The sequence below is a fragment of the Aquila chrysaetos genome, chromosome 9 (assembly GCF_900496995.4).
Source record: "Aquila chrysaetos chrysaetos chromosome 9, bAquChr1.4, whole genome shotgun sequence".
Lineage (NCBI taxonomy): Eukaryota > Metazoa > Chordata > Aves > Accipitriformes > Accipitridae > Aquila > Aquila chrysaetos.
The window spans coordinates 26,644,542-26,664,638 of NC_044012.1; the positions used below are offsets into that span (position 1 = coordinate 26,644,542).

At 57.9% G+C, this 20,097-nt stretch overlaps 3 protein-coding genes across 4 annotated transcripts; all 3 read left to right on the top strand.

Moving 5' to 3' along the window:
- The first annotated feature begins 662 nt into the window (after positions 1–662).
- On the top strand, positions 663–2,796 carry LAMTOR2 (late endosomal/lysosomal adaptor, MAPK and MTOR activator 2). Its single transcript, XM_030025678.2, has 4 exons — positions 663–858; positions 1,877–2,039; positions 2,173–2,262; positions 2,553–2,796. The coding sequence occupies exons 1-4, from the start codon at positions 665–667 to the stop codon at positions 2,607–2,609; spliced, it is 504 nt and encodes a 167-aa protein (XP_029881538.1). The 5' UTR covers positions 663–664; the 3' UTR covers positions 2,610–2,796.
- Positions 2,797–2,936: 140 nt separating this feature from the next.
- Positions 2,937–7,146, top strand: RAB25 (RAB25, member RAS oncogene family). 2 transcript variants are annotated; one of them, XM_030026680.2, is made up of 5 exons: positions 3,104–3,613; positions 4,713–4,908; positions 5,042–5,235; positions 5,392–5,472; positions 6,295–7,146. In XM_030026680.2, the coding sequence occupies exons 1-5, from the start codon at positions 3,574–3,576 to the stop codon at positions 6,423–6,425; spliced, it is 642 nt and encodes a 213-aa protein (XP_029882540.1). In that variant the 5' UTR covers positions 3,104–3,573; the 3' UTR covers positions 6,426–7,146. The 2 variants fall into 2 exon arrangements, with proteins under 2 accessions (XP_040982028.1, XP_029882540.1); XM_041126094.1 differs by lacking the exon at positions 6,295–7,146 and having other exon boundaries at positions 2,937–3,613; positions 5,392–6,288.
- Positions 7,147–7,768: 622 nt separating this feature from the next.
- LOC115346566 (ras-related protein Rab-11A-like) lies at positions 7,769–13,489 on the top strand. The gene is made up of 5 exons (XM_030026690.1): positions 7,769–7,913; positions 11,761–11,956; positions 12,032–12,225; positions 12,311–12,391; positions 12,625–13,489. The coding sequence occupies exons 1-5, from the start codon at positions 7,874–7,876 to the stop codon at positions 12,762–12,764; spliced, it is 651 nt and encodes a 216-aa protein (XP_029882550.1). The 5' UTR covers positions 7,769–7,873; the 3' UTR covers positions 12,765–13,489.
- The last annotated feature ends 6,608 nt before the right edge of the window (positions 13,490–20,097 follow it).

The following is a 20,097-nucleotide window of genomic DNA, read 5'->3' on the forward strand; positions in this document are numbered from 1 at the left end:
GGCCGCCGGGGGGTGTGGCTTAAAGGGGCAGGGAGGGGGCGGCGGCGAGAGAGGGGCAAGGCGGGGGCAGCTGCCCGCAGCGCTGCCTGTCCCGCTGCCTGTCCCTCTGCCTGCAGCACCAGCGTCCTCAGGCACCTTACAAGAGCCCCTCGGTAGCCGGGTTAGGCCTGCATCCCCCTCGTTAGCCAGATTCCCCCCGTTCCCCCCGCAATTAGCTGGATCCCTGTTGCACCCCTCTTATTAGCTGGCTGCAGCCTGGATCCCCTTGGTTAGCTGGATCCATCCTGCACCCACCCCCTTACCCAGGTCCACTGTGTGCACTCCCTCCCTTTGCTAAAGCCGCTCTAACGGGCCCAATTTTGTCCCCCAGTGAGGGCTGGACCCCCCACCCCCTGGGCTCGTTGTGGGGAACGAGCCTCCTGCTGCCATGCCGTGGCCTTTTTGGCAGGACTGATCCAGACCCGGGATCTGGGTGCCAAGGGCAGTGCTTGGCCAGCCGAGGGGTAGAGGTTGGGGGTGTCCAGCCGATCCCAGCACTCCCCCCTGGCTGGGATTTCCTTCACCTTGCGCCTCTCGGGCAGCCGGACCCCACCGCGCCCCGAGCTGGGTGCTGGGGCAGCACCCTTGGGTGTCCCTGAGGAACAGGCCACCTGCAGCAGGATGCATGGCGTCCTTGGGACAGGGACTACATGTCCCAGCATGCTCTGGGTTGAGCATGGCCCTGCTGACGGAGAAGGCCTGCTCCATCCTTCCCCGCCATCGCAGGGCGAAGAACGGGGTGACCGCGGCCATGCTGCGCCCCAAAGCCCTGACGCAGGTGCTGAGCCAGGCCAACACCGGTGGGGTTCAGAGCACCCTGTGAGTAGGGGTTGGGGGCCGGGGGCGAGGGGCAGCTTCCCCCGGCCTGTGCGCTGGGGACCGCAGGGCCAGCTGGCATGCTTCCGCTCCACGCAGGGTAATACTTCTGTGAAGATATGCTTTCTTCCCCCTGCCCTGGAAATGCCCCCCACGGGGGGGGGGGTGAGGGGCCCTGCAAGGGGCATGCATGGTGCTGGGGCCGTGCACAGTGCACAATGCATGGTGCTGGGCCCGTGCATGGTCCATGATGCATGGTGCAGGGCTATGCACAGTGCTGGGGCTGTGCATGATGCACGATGCTGGGGCTGTGTATGGTGCTGGGCCTGTGCACAGTACACAGTGCCAGGGACACGGACAGTGCCGGGACCATGTACTGCACACAGTACACAGTGCTGGGGCTGTGCACGGTGCTGGGCCCGTGCACAGTGCATAGTGCCAGGGACACGGATGGTGCCGGGACCATGCGCTGTGCACAGTGCTGGGGCCATGCATGGTCCATGATGCATGGTGCTGGGCTATGCACAATGCTGGGGCTGTGCACGGTGCACAATGCCAGGGCTGTGTACAGTGCTGGGCCTGTACACGGTGCACAGTGCCAGGGACATGGACGGTGCCAGAACCATGCACTGTGCAGAGTACACAGTGCTGGGGCCGTGTATGGTGCTGGGCCCGTGCATGGTGCACAGTGCTAGGGACATGGACAGTGCCAGGGCCACGCACAGTGCATGGTGCTTGCCTGCCAGGCTTGTGCCCAGTCTGCAGCAGGTCCTGCTGGTGGACAGACACAACAACTGCAGACCCACACTGCCCTGCTTGGCACTGGGGCCACCCCAGAGCTTCAAGGCTTTGAAGCTCACCACCCACTGCCAAAATCCCCTGCAAACCTGGGGTGTCCTGGGAGCAGTGCTGGGCGGAGGACTGGGCTGGGAGGGTTTTGCTCTGCCCGCTGGCACTGCGATGGGGTCTGGTGCCCCACTGGGTTCAGAGACACCAATTCATCCCCCCATCTCGTTTCCAGGCTCCTGAACAATGAAGGGTCCTTGCTTGCCTACTCGGGCTATGGGGACACTGATGCCAGGGTCACCGCGGCCATCGCCAGCAACATCTGGGTGGCCTACGACAAGAACGGGCACCAGGCATTCAATGAGGACAACCTCAAATTCATCCTCATGGACTGCATGGTATGTGGGGCTGGGGGCTGCCCTCCCCTCCCTGGGGACCCAGGCACCACCACGGCTCTGGGGGTTTCCCAGGACCCTGCTGGCAGTCTCTGCCAAGCTGGGGGTGCAACGGGTGCTCTTTCTTCCTGGGCAGGAGGGGCGAGTGGCCATCACGCGGGTAGCAAACCTGCTGCTCTGCATGTACGCGAAGGAGACAGTCGGATTTGGGATGCTGAAGGCCAAGGTAATGCTGGTGGGGAGGGGGTCGGGGGGGGTCGCAGGGCTGCGTCCCCACTGCAGGGTGAGAAAGAGCTGTTGAGGAGGATGAGGATGGGAGTGGTGGAGGAAGCTGCCGTGCCTGGGACGCCTATTCCTCCTTGCAGAGACTCCTCTGTCCCTTTTGCCAGCCCAGGGGTTGCACCACACCTTTTTAAGGCTCTAAAATGAAATATAAATTAAAATAAGCACGCAGGCAGTGTGCGTGCAGGTTGCAAAATCCAACTTGGCACCACTCACACCGCTTTCTGCTGGCAGGCACAGGCGCTGGTCCAGTACCTGGAGGAGCCGCTCACGCAGGTGGCCGCATCCTGAACATGGGAGCGGAGGGACTCGGAGGTGCCACCGTGCAAAGGCCGTTTGCTTCAACCCTGTCACCAGCGTGGGTGGGGGGTGAGCGGCCCCATGGACATCCCGGAGCTTGGTCCTGCTTTGGTGTGGCCTTTAAAAATGAGGTGGGGGGAGCAAAAAAGCAGGGGAGGGGAATAAAAGTGTGTCTGATGCTTGTGTCCTTTTGTGTCTCTTACAAATAAAAGGAGGAGCTGGGGGGATAACGCACGCCTGGCCGGGCTGGGTGTGCCCGGGGCAGTGTTTTGGGGCTGCCCTTAGCTCTGCAATGGGCTGTTGCCCTGGGGAAAAACAGAGCAGGGGCTTGTGTCAAGGGACAGTGGGTACAACAGAGCCGAGCCCCCCTGCACCCCTGCCTGGCTGCATTGGGGTACCGGGGGGCAGGGCGGCCAGGGCTCCTTCCCTTCCCCAGTTTCCCCGGCTTTCACACGATGGCAGCAGAGGCAAGGAAACGCGTTCGCAGCCAGTTGGAACCGGGCTGAGCTGGGGGCTCTGCTTCTGGCCTGGTTGCCCACCACGCTACCCCTGCCCGCTGTCCCAGCCTGCCCTGCGCTGCAGCCTGCTCTGGTCTCAGCAGCCAGGATCGGGCCCCGGCTCCTCCTCCGGCCGCCCCGTGACGGGTCCCAGGGGTGACACTACCTGCCCAACCTGCGCTGCGACACTCAGTCCCACCCTTTGAGTCAACCGGCCCGGTCTGCTCCACCAACCTGGCTGGCCTTGGCGGCTCTCCCCCGAACCCTACTCGCTTCCCCGGACCTCGCTCACTCCCTGCTCACTCCCTGCCAGAGAGGAAACTTTGTCCCCTCCACCTCCTCCCTCGGCGCCTTTCGGAGCCCGGCCCGCCCTACACCGTCTGCTCGAGGCTTTGCAGGGGGAAGGAGGAAACCAAGCAGCGGCAGCCCTGGCGAGGGCGGGTGGCAGCCGGGACGACATGGGCAACACCGAGGAGGATTATAATTTTGTCTTCAAGGGTGAGTTCTGGGCTTGATGTGAACCCCCCTCCCCAAAAGGGATGGAGCAGGAGGCCAGGGGCTGCAGGGAGGGAGTTGAGGTGCCTTCCCCCCAGGGGCTGCTGTGTCCCAAACTGGGATGTTGCTGACCATCCGTGCAGCTTTGATGTGCGCCAGGAGCTGCGAAGGGTCAGGGGATCGGGGAGCAGGCACTGGCCCCACCTGATGGCAGCGAGGTCAGGGCTGGTGAATGATGCTGGGGTCCACAGAGGCACGGGAAGACCCATGCCCACCCCAAGGCTGCAGTATGGGACACTGGGCAAATTGCTGGCATGTGGTGGGGACTGAGATGGCTGGGGCTGAGCGTGCGAGATGTAAATGCTGTGCGAGCCCATTAACCCCTGAGAGCAGCGGACATTTAAAAGTCCTTCTGCTGCGGTGACCTGGGTGGTGGCACATGCAGAGGACACAGGGGTCAAACTTGAGCTGAAGAAGCAGGGGCACAGCCTCATGGCCCCCCAGCTTGGGTTCCACAGGCGTGGGGTCCCAGCGTTCTGTGTCTCTGCCGGGTGCTACCAGCCGGACCCCATTGGACCTCAGTGCCCCGCACCTTGGACAAGCAGAGATGGACAGGCTCTGGTGTGCCGCCAGTCCTGGGTGCCCAGCGCAGGCAGGGTGACACAGGGCTTGCCAGTGTCCTTGCCCTGCTCCTGCTGCCCAGAGCCTGGTGGCCATGACCCCCCCGAACATTGCTGGGGCCTCGCCAGCAGACAGGGAGCATGGCTGGGCTCAGCTGAGGTGGCTCAGCCACGCTCGAGGGGTAAGAGCTCATGACACAGGGACAGGACCCCCATTTGCTGAAGGAGTGACTGCGCCGGGGGTTATACCTACGTGCCTGCCCGGCCTCTGTGCCCAGGTCTGGGGCCATCAGGCAATGAGGGATGCCCGTGCACCCTGTGCCAGCAGCTGGGGTGGGCCGGCTGCCACACTACCAAGGCAACGAGCTGCTGGCTGGTCTGGCTCAGGTCAGAAAGGGTTATCTGAATTACCGTGAAGTGTCTTGGAGCAGCCCTCTCCCCTCCTAGACAGCTGCGATGGGCTTTCTCCCTTCCTTCCGCAGTTGTCCTGATCGGGGAGTCCGGGGTGGGCAAAACCAACCTGCTCTCCCGCTTCACCCGCAATGAGTTCAACCACGACAGCCGCACCACCATCGGCGTGGAGTTCTCCACCCGCACCATCCTGGTGGGAGATGCCGTGGTGAAGGCTCAGATCTGGGACACGGCTGGGCTGGAGCGGTACCGTGCCATCACCTCTGCGTAAGGATGGGATGCCCAAAATCAGGGTTCCCCCCTGGTACCTGGGCAGTGATGCCCTTGTAGTTGAACCCCCCAGGTGAGGATGCTGTGGGGGATGTCCAGAGCCTGGGGTAATGGTGGGATTCTCCCGTAGGTATTACCGGGGGGCAGTGGGTGCCCTGGTCATCTTTGACATCACCAAGCACCAGACGTACAATGTGGTGGACCGCTGGCTGAAGGAGCTGTACGACCATGCTGAGGCCAGCATCGTCGTCATGCTGGTGGGGAACAAGACCGACCTCGCGCAGGCTCGGGAGGTGCCTATGGAGGAGGCGAAAATGTTTGCAGGTATGGGCTGGCACTCTGCCACAGGCCTGGGGGATTGGGAACCTCCCTGATAGCAGGGACCCGCACCAATGCGGGCACCCAGATGTCTCTAAAGGGCCTTGGAAATGGAACCGTGCCCTTGCTGGGGTCTGCATCGTCTCAGTCCTCTCATTGCAGACAACAACGGGCTGCTGTTTGTTGAGACCTCGGCGCTGGACTCCACCAATGTTGAGCAGGCATTCGAGACCATCCTGAAGGGTACTTGCACCAGTGCCATGGTGCAGTGGGGTCCCGGGGACCGGAGCATCGAGGAGTCCCTTACTGGGGATGCAGGGCTGGGCAGAGGATGTACAGTGCGTCTCTCCTCTGCCCTGCACCACGTGAGCTCTTTGGGGCTGGTTTCGGTGTCATCTTTCTGGCTGGTTTGGTTTCCGGCCTTTCGTGCTCGGTGTTTCGCTCTCCGCACCCCATGGCTTTGTTCTCATGGCCCCCAGGCATCCCCAAAGCCCTGGGGACTTCTCCCCCTGTAATCCCTGGTCCCCTTTCCTGTTGTCCTGGGCTCCTGACTCAATGTCTCCAGAACGCTGCTGAACCAGCCATGGGGATCTGTGGGGATGGGGATGGAGAGGGGTGATGCTCAGCCAGGAGCACCTTTCCAGGAATGGCAGCCAGCAGCATCGGGGCAGGAGCGCAGCCAGGTGTGCCGTGCTGTGCCGTGCCATGCCATGCTGTGCCGTGCTGTGCCGTGCCGTGCTGTATAATGCCAAGCCAGCCTGGCCCGGCGAGCTGCCAGCCCTGGCACACGGTGAAGCACTAATCCCAGGTTGGGCAAGAGGAAATTGCCTAAGCGCAGGGTGTTCCCCAGGCACTGCAGGGATGCAATTTGGGGGAGCTGCTCCCTTGTCACCCCTCAACTCGTCCTCTCTGCTGCATAAAGGGGAAGGAGAGTCACCGACGTGCCAAGCAGTGGGCCAGAGGGCGAGCAACAGGGGCTGCAGGCTTGAAGCTGTCCCTGCTTCCCCAGGGGGACCCTTGGCTGACACAGAGACACACACACCCCCCGCACCTCTTGTTTTACAGAGATCTTCCACAAAGTGCAGAAGCAGAAGCAGAGGAGCAGCCAAAGCAACACGGTGTCACTTGCCAGTGAGACCCTGGCGAGCACAGCCCCGGCGCAGACAGAGAAGCGCCCGTGCTGTGTGGCCCTCTGAGCTGGCCGGGCACCCCGGGAAGCCCCTGGGGACCCCCACAGCCCCAGGACACGCCAGTGGCATAGCGCTGGGTCTGCCTCTGCACAGACTCGTCTGGCCACTGGCACAGGCTGGTGTCACCCAGCCTGCTGTGCCACCCCTGTCCTGGTGCAGTGGGGACCAGCAGCCTGGACAGTGGCCAAATTCTGCCATAAACAGTGGGAAGCACCAGTGCTGGGAGCTCTTCTCTGTCTGCTTCATTTTTGCCAGGCCCCAATTAGCATCACCACTGTCATGCACGGACCTCCCAGCCCCTCTGGACCCGTGGTGCAGAGGACTGAGATGCCCCCAAAGCACCGCTGGGGAAGGAGCCAGGAGGTTCTGGCCAGGATCGTGCCAGCGATGGGAGCCTCTCCGATTGCGTCTGGCCCTGGGGTTGCTCCCATGGGGCCACCCTGTGCCACGCACTGGGGACGTGGCTGTCCCTACAGGTCTCCATCCCCACTGGGGACTGCTCTGGAGTCATCCCAAGCCCTAAGGAGCAAAGTGGCAGTGCTCAGCCCTTGGCACACCTCTGTCGCCATCCCAGACATGGGACAAGCGTGATGGCAGGACCTAGTGAAGGTCCCTCTGGTCTGCACAGCGGGATGGGGCTCAGTGCAGAGCCTGGTGCCAAGAGCCCGGGAGCAGCTCCGTGTCCAGCGCAATGGTGACGCAATCATTAAAGGACTTGCAAAACGCAGGTTTGCTGAGTTGGAATTCCTGTGTGTTTGTAGTCCCACACCCTGGTCCCCACCTCCATGGCATGCCAGAGATCGTGGCCACCCAAGCAGCCCAGCCCGATGCCATGATCCCCCCGTGCCCCCTCCCCACACAGCCTTTCCCTGTCCACATTCCCAAACCCTCGATGGCTTATAGGGAATGACTGGCAGTTTATCAGTCCAAACCATGACTTGGCCTCTGCCAGTTACCCCAAACCCCTCGGAAATGGGAGAATTGCAGCTGGATTCTCCATATCTTCCTCTAGTTCTGGACACTCGCTTTCCCTGTGCACCGTGCAAGAAGACATGTCGGCCCAGCTCCCATTTTGCGTCCGTGGTTCTGCGCGGAGAGCGTGGCCATGCCTGTCCCCGTCAGTGGCACACATGCACGTGGTGGTGGCCTTTCCCTGCTGCCATGCAGCGCTTTGCGTGAGGACACCCCGATGCAATGCACCCCAATGCACCCCAGAGCCCTCGGGGAGGGGAGCAGAGCCCTCGCCCATGGGAGGAGCCTCATACCTGCCCCCCCCTTACCTGGCCCGGGTGAGCACACCTGGGCGGTGACGGACAGCCCCGACCGCCAATGGGTACGGGGGAGGAAGGGCTGTGGCCACCAATGGGTGTGCAGGGGACAGCCCCTGCCAGGGCTGGGTAAGGCCCGGAAATCCCAGTTGGCCCAGTGGGAGTGTGGTAGTGGTGCTGGGCGAGATGCGGGGCAAGGACGATGAGTACGACTACCTCTTCAAAGGTGGGTCTCCTGCCCTGCCTGTGCTGCTCTGGGCATGCCTGCAATGAGCTGTGCTCGGTTTCAGCCTGCTGCAGGCGGTGCTATCTCCATGCAGCACCCTCGGGACGGAGCTGGAAGCTGGGGCTTTGGCTTATACTGGGATGTAACACAGCTCCCAGTGCTGGGGACCTGGGGGGGGCTTGTTGGGGTGCTCCCCTGTGCTGGGCAGAGGGGTGGTGGGTATCAGTGATGCTGGGGCCTCAGGGTGGAAATGCGGCTGTGGTCCAAGGGTTTGCATAGAGTTGGTCTGTGGCTGCTGGGTGCAGGTGGCTCTTTGTGGCTCTGGTGCTAATTAAAGCAGCTCGTTACTGCTGTGGGAGGAGTCTAGAGCCCTCACCTGGGTGCAGCATCCAGGGGAGGGGTGGCTGTGCCCATGGCAGGCAGGGTGCTGGTCCCTGGGGGCAGGCTGAGGAGGCAGGGGCGGTGGGGAAAGGTGGTCTGTGTGGCCCTGTGGGTGCTGTGCCGGCTCCTGAGCCCCTCTGAGCAGGTTTGGGTGCTCTCCTCTGCGTGGCTGGGGTGGGAGCAGCAGTTCTGGGGGCTGAGCGAGCAATCCCAAGAGAAAAAGCTGTGCCTCTCGCCCGGCTGCAGTTAAGGGAAAGGATCCAGGGCTCTGGGGTTGTCCTTCCCAGTGCTGGTCATGGTGTGACCCGTCCGGTGTGCAAGGTGGGATGGGGCTGGGCCCTTGGAGGTGCAGTGTTGGTTTTCCTGGTTGTAGGAGCCCAGCACCCCCGTGGAGCATCCTCATCCAAGCTGCCATCCTCTCTGCATGCCAGGTTTCCCTACCCTTAGCAGCTCTCCCCTTGCACCGGCCGCCTTGCTGTGGCTGGAATGGGTGCTGGGGGAAGCGAGGGGACAACAGCTTGGCAACGTCGCAAACTCCCCAGCAATAAAAGCCAGGCAGTGAGATCACCTGGCGGCCAGCTATGAGTCAGCCTCCCCACGGAGCCCTGCTCAAAAGGCCCCGAGTAATTCCAGCCACCAACATGACAGTAGCCCTTGGCTCCTCGCACACCTCCCCTGGGCCCTGCCCAGGAAAATCCTCCTCTCTGGAGTTATTCTGGGACCCGGCAAGGGGGAAACTCTGATGCAGCCGGAGCTGGGTCGTGCCTCGGAGCGAGGCGCCTGGGCAGAGGCTCCTCCAGCTGGTACGGCCTTTCCTTCTTGCCCGGTGTTGCACCAGCAGCGCGGTTCTGAGATGGCCCCAGCGCGTTGTCCTCCTGTGGTGCCCATCCCTTCCCTGTGACCCTAAAGGAGCCAGGGCTGAGAGCAGCTCGGCACTGGGGTCTGCATTCCCTTCCTCAGTCTTATGGTGATCTCTGGAGTCCTTAAAAAATAAGAGAACTTAGTTTTGAATGCAAGGTCTGCTCATCCCTCCTGAAGGAGGAGCAAATTCCAAGGGAGACGCAATGTTTAGGGGCACAGAGCTGGGCCAGCGCTCTCTGGGGTTACATGGCTCTGCTGAGACCAGCTTCTCCCCCTGAGAAATGGGAGATGGTTACCGCTCGAAGCAGTGTTATCCTGATTTCCCACTGAGATGGGAGCATCAGCTGCCTTCTCCTGTTGCAAAGCATGGTGCAAATTCCAGCTGTGCTCATGGGAAGGCCCTCAATGCTGCTGGAGGAGCTTGGGATAGATGAGAAATGGCCCTGGGCAGGGCTGCCCCTTGGACCTTTCCTCAGGGCCCCTGTGCAGAGCTTCAGGCTGTTTCCATCCCCACCTCTGGGGTGGGACATGATGTGTCAAGGATGTTTCACTGGAGCTCACAGGATGTGTGGCCTCTGCTTTGAACAGCTTATGCTGCCTGTTCAGAGGCAGCAAGGACTGAGTGTGTCAAATGCTTCTGTGCGTGGGGTGGTTGGACGATGCTGCTCGAGTCCTTCTTGCCCTTCAAGCTAGGGGGATGGGGCTGAACATGTACCCCCTCTGCATCGAGGTGCCCCAGAGGCTGCTGGATCCCTGCCCCATCAAACCCACTCCCCACATCCCTGGCGTGGTGCAAAGCCTGCAGGAGTGCGAGGAACATGCCATGGCCATGGGGGGCTGTGCAAGGTCAGCGTGTGCCCAGCATGGGCTGGCTCTGCTCCTTCCTCCCTCCCCCAGTCTCGTTTCCTAAGGCTTTCCCATACCAATACTTTTTTTGCTGGCTGCAGGGGTGATGCAGCACGGCACGCCTGTGCCTCAGTTTCCCCTGGCTGTACTTAGTACTGTCTCCTGGCAGCCAGGGCTCTTGCAAGCATCGGCTGCGCTGCTCCTGTCCCCAGGCCATGAATGTGCTTGGGGCCAGAGGCAGCAGGAGCACGGCACTGCTGGAATAGGGGACACGGCGGTTGAGCTGGGGGAAGTAGCAACTTCCCGTTGATTAAACACCAAGCCCAGATCAAAGTGGTGAGGCTCAGTAAGCGTTAACAAACCTGGCTCATCGCTGGCCTGCATTTTTCTACCGGTTTGTCCAGGGTAGCCCAGATTGCCGTGGTCCTCCCAGGCTTCCATGGAGCGTGTAGCAGCTTTCACTGCTGCACGGAGGAGCCACCCTTCCCTCTGTTGCTGGACACCTTGACACGGTGATTGCCAGTGAGGCTCCGGTGCCTTCCAGCTGCCCTCGGTGATCACAGGGAGCTGCTCCACACGCTGTCGGGTTTCGTGGAGCAATGCTATTTGCTGGCTGCCCCGCAACGAGGGTTTTGGCAAGGGGATGGCTACCTTGTTGGAGGCTTTGCATCCCAGCCCATGCAAGGGAGCCAAGTCCCAATGAGCTGGAGCTGATGGGGAAGAGGTTATCCAGAACATGGAGCAACATCCTGGGAGGATGGCGGCTGCTGAGCCTTGAAAGAGTGTAGATGTGTCTTGTTGCAAAACCCAGGCAAATCTGCAGCGTGCTTTTCAGCCCTGGTGACGAGTGCAGCGGTGTGGCATACCCGGTGGTCCCTTGCTGGTGTTGCTGGTCCAGCATTCTCCCCAGTGTGGTCACTGGATGGTTGTGATCTCAGCCCTGCTGTTGTCTGATCCTGGTGGGGAGAAGTGTCCCCCAAGCTTGGTCCCACAAGGGTGGGCGAAGTGAAGCGGGCTGCATTTGAGTGCACCTGGAGAATGAACAGAATCAGCAGTGGGGGTATTAAAAAAAAAAAAAAAAAAAAAAATCAAAACCTGTTGAGTCATAAACTCAACAAACTTGATAGGGAAGCCGTATGATAAAGCCTCCCCAGAGCCTGTTGCACCAGGTTTTACAGGAACCAGCCAGATCTGGGACAGGCAGAAAATGCACTTAACTAACCCACACCCAGGGACTTCCCGGCTCGTGGGCTGGACCAGTAGCAGTGGAGGAGGATGCTTCCCTTCAGTCCATGTCTCTTAAGTCCTCTTGTGTGCCCTCAGGGTTGGAGCTTGGGCTGGAAATAGGAGACCCAGTTCTGCTTGGCCTCTCTGGCCTCGCTCTGGTTTTCTGCCCGTTTTGTGTACATAGGTGCATATGGGGCCTTCCCATCCCCTGTGCTGGGAAGGAAACCCCTGGCAACTTCCAGGCAATGGCAGGAATTTTCTTGAGGGGCATTTACAGGTAGCTGTGGTGCTGCTGGGATGAGCGGAGGCTGCTGGTCTTGCTCCCCGAGTGCAGCTTCCCAGTTGCAGCTCCCTCATCCGGCAGCTTCTCCCTGGATGAAATGGATGTGGGGTCTGGGCGAGGGGCAGATGGGGAGATCCCCCATCCCTGCCAGGCTAGGCTGTGGGGTTTGCTGGGATGATCGGCATTGCAGGATACAAATGCCTTTGTTGGGTGTCCAGGGGGACTGACACTGTGCTTGTGCCCCCTTAGTTGTGCTCATCGGGGACTCTGGGGTGGGGAAGAGCAACCTGCTCTCGCGCTTCACCCGCAATGAGTTCAACCTGGAGAGCAAGAGCACCATCGGGGTGGAGTTTGCTACGAGGAGCATCCAGGTGGACAGCAAGACCGTGAAGGCTCAGATCTGGGACACGGCCGGGCAGGAGCGGTACCGGGCCATCACCTCGGCGTGAGTTTCCTTGCTCCCCACCCGTGTCCCTCACCCAGGGCCCTGCTGTGACCCTGTCCCCTCACTGTCCCGCAGGTACTACAGGGGGGCGGTGGGAGCTCTGCTCGTCTACGACATCGCCAAGTACCTGACATATGAGAATGCCGAGCGCTGGCTGAAGGAGCTGCAAGATCATGCTGATGCCAACATCGTCATCATGCTGGTGGGCAACAAGAGTGACCTGCGGCACCTGCGGGCTGTGCCCACCGATGAGGCCAGGAGCTTTGCAGGTATCTCCCCATCCTGCCCTGTCCTGTCCCATCCCAGGGTGGCTGTAGCTCACGGCACCCGCCTGAGCTCACCCTGTCCTTGCAGAGAAGAATGGGCTGTCCTTCCTTGAGACATCTGCTCTGGACTCTACCAACGTGGAGACGGCTTTCCACAACATCCTCTCGGGTAAGGGGCAACCGGGAAAGTGGGGGACAGACGGAGATGGTTTCGGACATTGTGTCCTCCCAGGACCCACTGGAGACCCTGACTGTATGTTCTGGGGTGGGATCCTGCTCCCCTGGATGGGGAGATGTGGGCATTTGCACCCCTTGAGCTGTGTGTTTTGGGAGTGGACCGGTCCTCCACTGAAATATATACTTAATGATTTTTTTTTCCTTCTCTTCTTTCTCTGCTGGCAGAGATCTACCGCATCGTGTCACAGAGGCAGATCACTGGGCAGCCAGAGTCAGAGTTTGGCCCCACCACGACCATCGAGCCCATCCGGGTGCTGCCCACACAGCAGGAGGGCAGGCAGGCGCCCTGCTGCCAGAACATCTGAGCCCCCTGGGGTGCCCCCCCCCTGACGTGCCCCCCCCCCCCCCATCCAGCACATGGTGGCATCATGTTTCTCACCCTCTACCTCTGCTTGCTGCAGCCCCCCAGAACAAGGTGGGCTGTTCACTGCTTCTGCGCGGCTGCTCTTGTGTGCACCATCATGCTGCCTGTGTGCTGCTCTCCCTGTGTTTTTATGCAGGACCTACACAAATGGGGGGGGAAAGCATGAGGATCTCTCCCCATGGTTTGAGACATGCCATCCCCTTGTGTCCCTGCTTCTGCTAGCCCTGAAGGCACAGTCACCGGGTGACTCAGGGTGGCACTGAACAAGCCCAAACATCGTGAGTCCCTTGTTCTGTGCCACATTTCTGTGGCACCCCTGGGTGCAGCCCTTCGGGGAGGGTGTGGAGGTGCACCCTTCTCTTGCCTGGTGAAGTGAGCAGGAACGCAGCCAGTTGTACCCAGCCCTGCCCCTTCAACACCAAGGGCTGGGTGTGCCTCTGGGTGCTGCTGGGGCAGCTGTGGGACACCCCAGTGTGGGGTGGGGGGGTGACCCTCTACTCGTGTGTGGAAGGACCCTGTTTTTCATGCTGTGAGCCCCTTGAGGCGTGCCTGCTGCACAGCCCCAGCAAAGGGAAAAGCTGCATCTCTTCCCCTCCTGCTCCTGCCCCAACCCAGGGGCACTGGAGCAGGGACCTGGGGAGGCATGTCCTTAGGGAGAACCCTGAGGAGGGGACAAGGGGGTCCTGGGGTGGGGGGGGGGGGCGAGGGCAGGGATGGGGTGCTGAAGGTGGGCACCTTGTCCCTCCGCACACCTCCCTGTGTGGTGGCTGGTGCCAGGACGTGGGGTCCCTTGGCTCTGGGCTGTGAAGAGCTTGCCGCATGACTCCAACCTGCTCCCCCTCAAGTCTTTTGCCACTCGTGGCTGGGGGCTGGTGACAGCGTGGCCCGGCCTTGGGAACAAGGCTGCCACTAGATGGAGCGTCTGCTGCACCCACGGGGTGACGGTGGCCTGTTCCCCTACTTGGGGGACAGCAGGTACATCCCAGCGTGGGCATCGCCCGAGGTGCTGGGACAGACCGGGCTCAGCCCAGTGCCACTGTCAAGGGGTGATTGGCAGGTGTCAATCAAGAGGCGTGCAGGTGCTGCGGTGGCCTTCCTGGCAGAGCCTGTCCCCGTTAACCCCAGTGCTGGGAGCATGTCCCCCACCACACTGTGGGGTTTTTTTTTGGGGGGGAGTCTCTGTCTTTCCATGGCTGCCCCAGGTCACCCCATCTCACTTGGCTATGCCGGCAGGATCTGTGCCAGGGGGACAAGGATCTGTCTTGCCTTGGGGCACAATTTATCGATCAAACAGGAATTTGGGCAAAATCCCCAAATAAAGTTGCTGCTGGAGGCACTTTATCTCTGCCAGGGTCCTTCCTTGAGGCCAGGAACTGTGCCAGCTCCGGCCCCACACCTCTGCCTGCTTGGGCACGGAGCAGCTGGGCAGCATCCCCAAGCGATGAAGGACGTGAGAGGCGAGGAGGAGGAAGGGCAGGGAGGAAGGTGTAACCATAGCCTGGGCAAGGGGGCGTCTTGCTGGGAGGCTGGAGGGGAGAGCTTGAAATTTGGGCTCAGAGGGGCAAGTTGGATCCTACTGCCATGGCACAGGGGGAGCGCGGGGGTGCATGAACTGGGCACAGAAATGGCTGAGCTGCATGGGTGCCAGCCCCATTTGGGTTGAGGCTGCCCCTTTTTTTCCAACTGACAGCACAGCCACCCCAGCCCTGGCAGCAGCTTAACCTTGGCTTGAGACATGTTGGTGCAGCTTGTCCCAGCACCATGGCACTGCTCTGTGCCAGAGGCAGCCTCATCCCTGAGTTGGCCAGAGCCATCCTTGGCCACATCCTATTTGTGTCTGACCGTGTTGGAGGCTGTCCCCAGGTGAGTGACAGTTATTATCCCACCCAGCCGCACTCTGCCCTGTGCCCACACCAGCTGGGAGAGGTATGGCTATACACAGACCAGCTGGAGAGCTGCCAAGCACCAGCACCTCCCGCACCACCATCTGCCCACACCAAAACATGGTGCCAAGAGGTGATGTCAGCCCCGCCGTCGGGAAAGGTGGGTGCACAGGGGAAGGATGCTGCCCCTGGCTCCGCAAAGGGACAGGGGTTGAGCCAAGCGTCCCTTGGGGCTCGTTGCCGTCAGACGTGCCATCCAGCCAGGTGCTGGCACAGACACGTGGGATGATGAGCTCATTTAGGCTCAGAGACACACTTTTCAGGCTCAGCAGCTCAGTTTTGTTCCAGGTTTTCCCGCTTTTATATGATTTTTGCTGGAATGGAGTAGTGGGAAGGGTGAAACAAGGCATGGGTTTGCATACAAGGCTCATGGACATGGGACCTTGCTGCCACCAGGAGTGGGAACAGCAGGTGGTGCAGGGGAACCGATAGTCTTGCAAATGAAACTCCTTTGCTCTAATTAACCCTCAGAAGTGTTGCTAAAGGTGTGAAACTCAGTGGGAGACCCATGAGGGGTGGTAGAAGGAGGTTACAGCCCAAACGGCTCCGGGAGCTCAGCCCGGCCGGGGGCCCTGTTCCCCACCACCACTCCTGGACCCCCTCCTAAAGCGTGAACAGACAGAAACCAAGAGCAGACGCCAAGTTTCTTAAGTAATAATACTTTAATAAAATTAAGTTCTTAATGTAATTTAGCACATTTAATACATTAACCCTTTCCCTTCTTTGTTTTCTACAAGTTGTGCAACATCATTATTTTAATTTTTTATTTTATTTTAATTTTTTTCCTTCTCCCCTTATACTATATGCCTCAAAACTCAGACAACGAGCCTAACTCTACTTCTATGTTCGGTTATATCTCTCTCAGGCCTTTATTTTTGCGTAACGCCGGAGAGATGAAAATACCTGGATGGAACATGTGATCGGTTTCCAATAGTAACAATCCCGACTACAGGTTTCCTATGATGTTAAAAGAAAAGAGGGGAAAAAAAAAAAAAGCAAACACAACATAACAGGGAATGGACTTTAAATGGAAGGGCCACACAGTCAGGACAGCCAGGCTAACACCGGGCAATTCTGTGGCTGGCTGGCTCAGCGCAAGGTTGGTAGTACCATGGAGTAGGACCATGTGATAGCACCCGGATCCATGGGAAAGCGGATACACACAAACTTGTACAGTGTTTTTGAGCAAGGATGAGAGAAAGCTAACATGGTACTGGTCAAGCAAAGCCATGAAGGGCTGGCGGAGGGCTGCGCTCCCTTGGAAGCCACTGCCACTGCATGGGTATTGCCAAGATTGGCTGCTGATGGTCCCTGATGGCTTGGGTTTTGTTTTAGCTCACGGTCTTACATGGGAAATCCCACTGGAGCTGCTTTGCCAGAGTCCCAACAGCAGCAAGCTGGAGCCTGGATCTCTTTGATACTGGGGCAGAGCTGGAAGAAATCCTCTGCAGCGCCAAAGGCTCCCGACCATGCAGCCGGATGCCCCGGGGGCTGCTCTGGGCATCCCTGGGGATTTCCCTGGCTCGCCTGGGGCTGGGATCAGAGTCAACTCTGCAGCACGGCAGCATGAACAAGCTCTGCAGCTTGGCTCGAACAGACCTGCTAGTTTGGGATTCGCCAGCACTCATGCCCACTGCCTTTCATGTTTGCTTAACACTGCTTTTAACCCAGGAGCAAATCCTCAATTGCAAAACAGGATCTGGCCCCTGATTTTTTTTTCACCTTTTTTTACGATTATCTTGAACAGAATTCATAAAGAAAAAGGAAAAAAAAAAGTGCTGATTGTTTCACAGACGAGCAAAGCAGCCTGCAACCCTGTCTCTCCTTCCCAGCTCCTTGGAGCCGAGAGAAGATCTCCGTGGCCAGGAAGTGCTGCTCTGCCTCATCGCTCTGTTTCTCTGTAAGTTGTCTGAAAAGCATCATCGCAAGACCAGAAAACACATTCTGCCATCAGCTGCCCGGTAAACTGGTGCCACCATCGGAGGGTGACTTCATTTTTTTATCCCTGCACAGACACCAGTGGAACAACTCCAGATTTTACATTAGTGTCACTTTACTGGGGGTGACTTTCAATTTGCTCCATTAGCAGCCCTGAAGTGATGCTGGAGTGGATCCAGCGGTAACACTGCAGCCTGCCAGGGCTGAAGCAACTTCAGATTCCAGTAGAGTAACCCCATTGAAACGGGTGAGTTACACAGGAGTAAAGGTAGGAGCTGCCTGACCTCTACTGTCTCCAGCCATCACAGCACAGGCAAAACTGAAGTCAGCCCAACATAGTTAGAGCTGAATTTTCCACCAGGTCAACTGACAGCAGAACGTGACTACCGAGTTTCTACAGTATGTGAAAAACTACAATAAAATACAGAGATTGCTCCCTAACATCCTAGAAAGGTTTTTGGAAGAACCAGCCCATCCTGGCTCTGCTCCTGCCAGTGCTGACACCAAGGAAACCTTGCTGCGGGCTCAGCAAAGGCAGGATGGGACCCCACTATCAGTATACAAGTTACTATAAAGTGCATCCACTCTCCAGTCCAGGGCATCACTGTACAATGTCAATCACTGACTCTTCTTCAAGTATCAAAACCAAAAAATGAGGTAAAACAAAAATGAAAGAGCAAACAGGCCGCCTCGTCACCCCTGCAGGGAAGGACTAGGCGCTTGATTCCACCAAGCATGAACCCCTCCGAAAGCATGGGAGACATCGTGCCCTGCTTTCCGAAACCTCCCCGGCTTGCCGGGGAGGGTCCCGTGGAGTGATCTCTGATTCACAGTGCTATACGCAGAAACCGAATGAGAACTGTCTTCACTTCCTGTCCTAACCTATTGCATGGCTTTGCTGAATGAATGCTGGTAAGCGGCTGCCTTGTCCCACCCAGAAGCAGGCACGCCGTCTGTGGGCAAGGGAGCAAGGGGCAGCTGCTGCATTTCTCAAAGGCTTTGGGATCCTTGTGGATGTTCCTGAACTGCAGGACATCCCTGGGTTTGCTACGGCTGAGCCACGACACAGAGGATAGGAGCAAAAGCTAAACCCAGAGGTTACCACCTTCCAAGAATGTTTTCTTTGCAACGCTCTGCTTCTCTAACAGTAATGGCGTTGACACTAGGTCATTTATTTTTTAGTTATGTCATGTAAACGGTGATTTGGTGCAGCAAAAAGCAGTCACCAACGCTCCAGAGAAAAGTGCTGGCCTGGCTTTGAAACGTAAGGACCACGGTTTAACCAGCTGGCTGGGTGTGTGGTTTGGGCCCCTGCCCCAAACTGCCCAAAGTAGATCTGCCATCAGCAGAAAAGCTCCCTTCTGTGTGAACAGACCCGCCATCCAGCTTTTGCACCTGAATGCTGGTCCGCCAGCTCGGGGAGCCGTTCACTCCTGCTCTCAGCACTGCAAGGGCTCAGGTGTCCAGCCGCAGAGCTTGACATGTGGCACCGGCCGAGAACAGCCTCCAGCCTCCTCCCTCGCTTTTGCAGCCAAAAACCAGGCGCTCGCCACAAATATCACCCTCCCGAGAGCAGGACGGTATGGGGCTGGCTGTCAGGAAGCAAAGCTGCGGGTTCAGGGATGCTGTGGCCCGGCACAGCCACAGGAAGGACCTCCCAGGCCAGCAGAGCCTTTTGCAAATGTCTCACCCACAGCTCCAGCACTCAAACCCAAAGATTTGAGGCTAAGCAATAGCTCCCTTAAGGGAGCATCCGGCACAGAAAAAAACACCCAATGAGCCAAAACTGGCATCCTGAAAGATGCTAGTTGCTAAACAAGCGAGCTCATCCCAAGGCGCATATCGTCTCCCTGGTGCAATGCTTCCTCACCGGGTCAAGATATAACCAAAAAAAGAAGAAAAAAAAAAGCCGGGGGGGGGGGGGGGAACAAACCAACCCTAATGTCCTATATCTACTGCCCAGCTCCGAGGGCAGAAAGCCTAATTCATAGCCCTGCAGCAGCCACGCCAGAGGAGCCCCACACCTTCGCACCAGCACCTCGCTGCCTTCGAGCTCTGTCCGTCACGTTACAGAGGGGAGTTCATCCAATTTTCCTTTCCTTTGCCTTCCCACCCAGGAACAGTCCCACCTGCCCATCACGAGGACCTTCCAACACCTGTGATGCTTGGAGAAGTTCAAAAAACAAGAACAGCAAAAGAAAAGTAACAGCAACTTTTAACATTTCTTTTTCTGAAATTTCATGCTCCAAGCCCAAGGCTGGAGGTCAGAATAAGGCAAAAATAATGGCCTAAAACTTTCTTATTCTGTTCAGTGACTAGCCAAATCTTTATATTTGTATTAAAAAAAGCAACATAAAAACCCAAATGTATCTTTTTAAAAAAATACATATTATTAGATCCCTTTTTTTTTCCCCCCTCTATAAAAATAACTTCAGGACTTTGATTGACAGAAGGTACCAGTCAGTGGTCTGTTATTTTGTTAGGCTTTCGTTCATTTATTTGTTTGCTTCAGAAAAATAGTACCAAGAAAAGATGGAATTTCTGGGGAAGTTAAAAATGATAGCTGATCTTGTTTACAAGTTTATTTTACATTCTGCTCTGTCTGGGATCACTTGGATCTACTATAGATTAAACAATATGGATAGCATCTACTATTTGAACTAGTTAATTTTATTTTAATCTTTACTCTAGGATTATATGAAATAAATTTGAATGTTTATTATTATTAACTTTTTTTTAATACCCATCAACTCAAACTTTTTTTTTCTTCTCCTTTTTGGTTAAAAACAAACAAACAAAAAAATCTTATTTTAAAATGCTTCTTTGAAAGGCAACAGAGCAGAAGCATCCGCCATCTTCCTGCTGCTTTGGGAAGGGGAGCGGGACAAGGGCTGGCTTTGTGGCGGAGGTACGGGACGCCCCGTGCTCCACAGCCCATGGGGAGGTCGAGGCTGCTCAGCCTCTCTGCAAAGCAGCTCCTTGGGCCAAGATCCTGCAAAACACTCAGGGATGTAGCTGAAGCTAAGCGCATGCTTAAGTGCTTTCCTGGATTAAAGCACGTGCTTTGCAAGCTCAGAGCCTCACCAGCTAAAACGGGGACACTCCACTCGCTCCGGGCTGTCCTTACATTAGTTGTCTTGCATGGGACGTGTCCGTGCTGGCTTGGGGGGAGCAGAAGGGGTAACATTTACCTATCTAGGATGGGTCGAAGCTGGCCGGGAGCTCTGCACAAGCTGTCTCATCCCCTGGCTGCTCAGAGCACCAAGTACAAGCCCAAAGCAGCTCCAGTAGGGGACCGGTCCTGCACAAGCCCTTAGGTCCAAAAGGACGACGGTAGATATTTGCAAGATCAGGCCTGGCCTGAATGCTGGGACAAAATACTCCTGTCCTTGT

Coding starts and splice junctions, on each gene's coding strand:
- LAMTOR2 (XM_030025678.2), top strand. CDS start 665: ATGGCGTCCTTGGGACAGGGACTACATGTCCCAGCATGCTCTGGGTTG. Junction 859..1,876: donor GGTGGGGTTCAGAGCACCCT/GTGAGTAGGGGT, acceptor TCTCGTTTCCAG/GCTCCTGAACAATGAAGGGT. Junction 2,263..2,552: donor TTGGGATGCTGAAGGCCAAG/GTAATGCTGGTG, acceptor TTCTGCTGGCAG/GCACAGGCGCTGGTCCAGTA.
- RAB25 (XM_041126094.1), top strand. CDS start 3,574: ATGGGCAACACCGAGGAGGATTATAATTTTGTCTTCAAGG. Junction 4,909..5,041: donor TACCGTGCCATCACCTCTGC/GTAAGGATGGGA, acceptor ATTCTCCCGTAG/GTATTACCGGGGGGCAGTGG. Junction 5,236..5,391: donor GGAGGCGAAAATGTTTGCAG/GTATGGGCTGGC, acceptor CTCTCATTGCAG/ACAACAACGGGCTGCTGTTT.
- LOC115346566 (XM_030026690.1), top strand. CDS start 7,874: ATGCGGGGCAAGGACGATGAGTACGACTACCTCTTCAAAG. Junction 7,914..11,760: donor GTACGACTACCTCTTCAAAG/GTGGGTCTCCTG, acceptor GTGCCCCCTTAG/TTGTGCTCATCGGGGACTCT. Junction 12,392..12,624: donor TTTCCACAACATCCTCTCGG/GTAAGGGGCAAC, acceptor CTCTGCTGGCAG/AGATCTACCGCATCGTGTCA.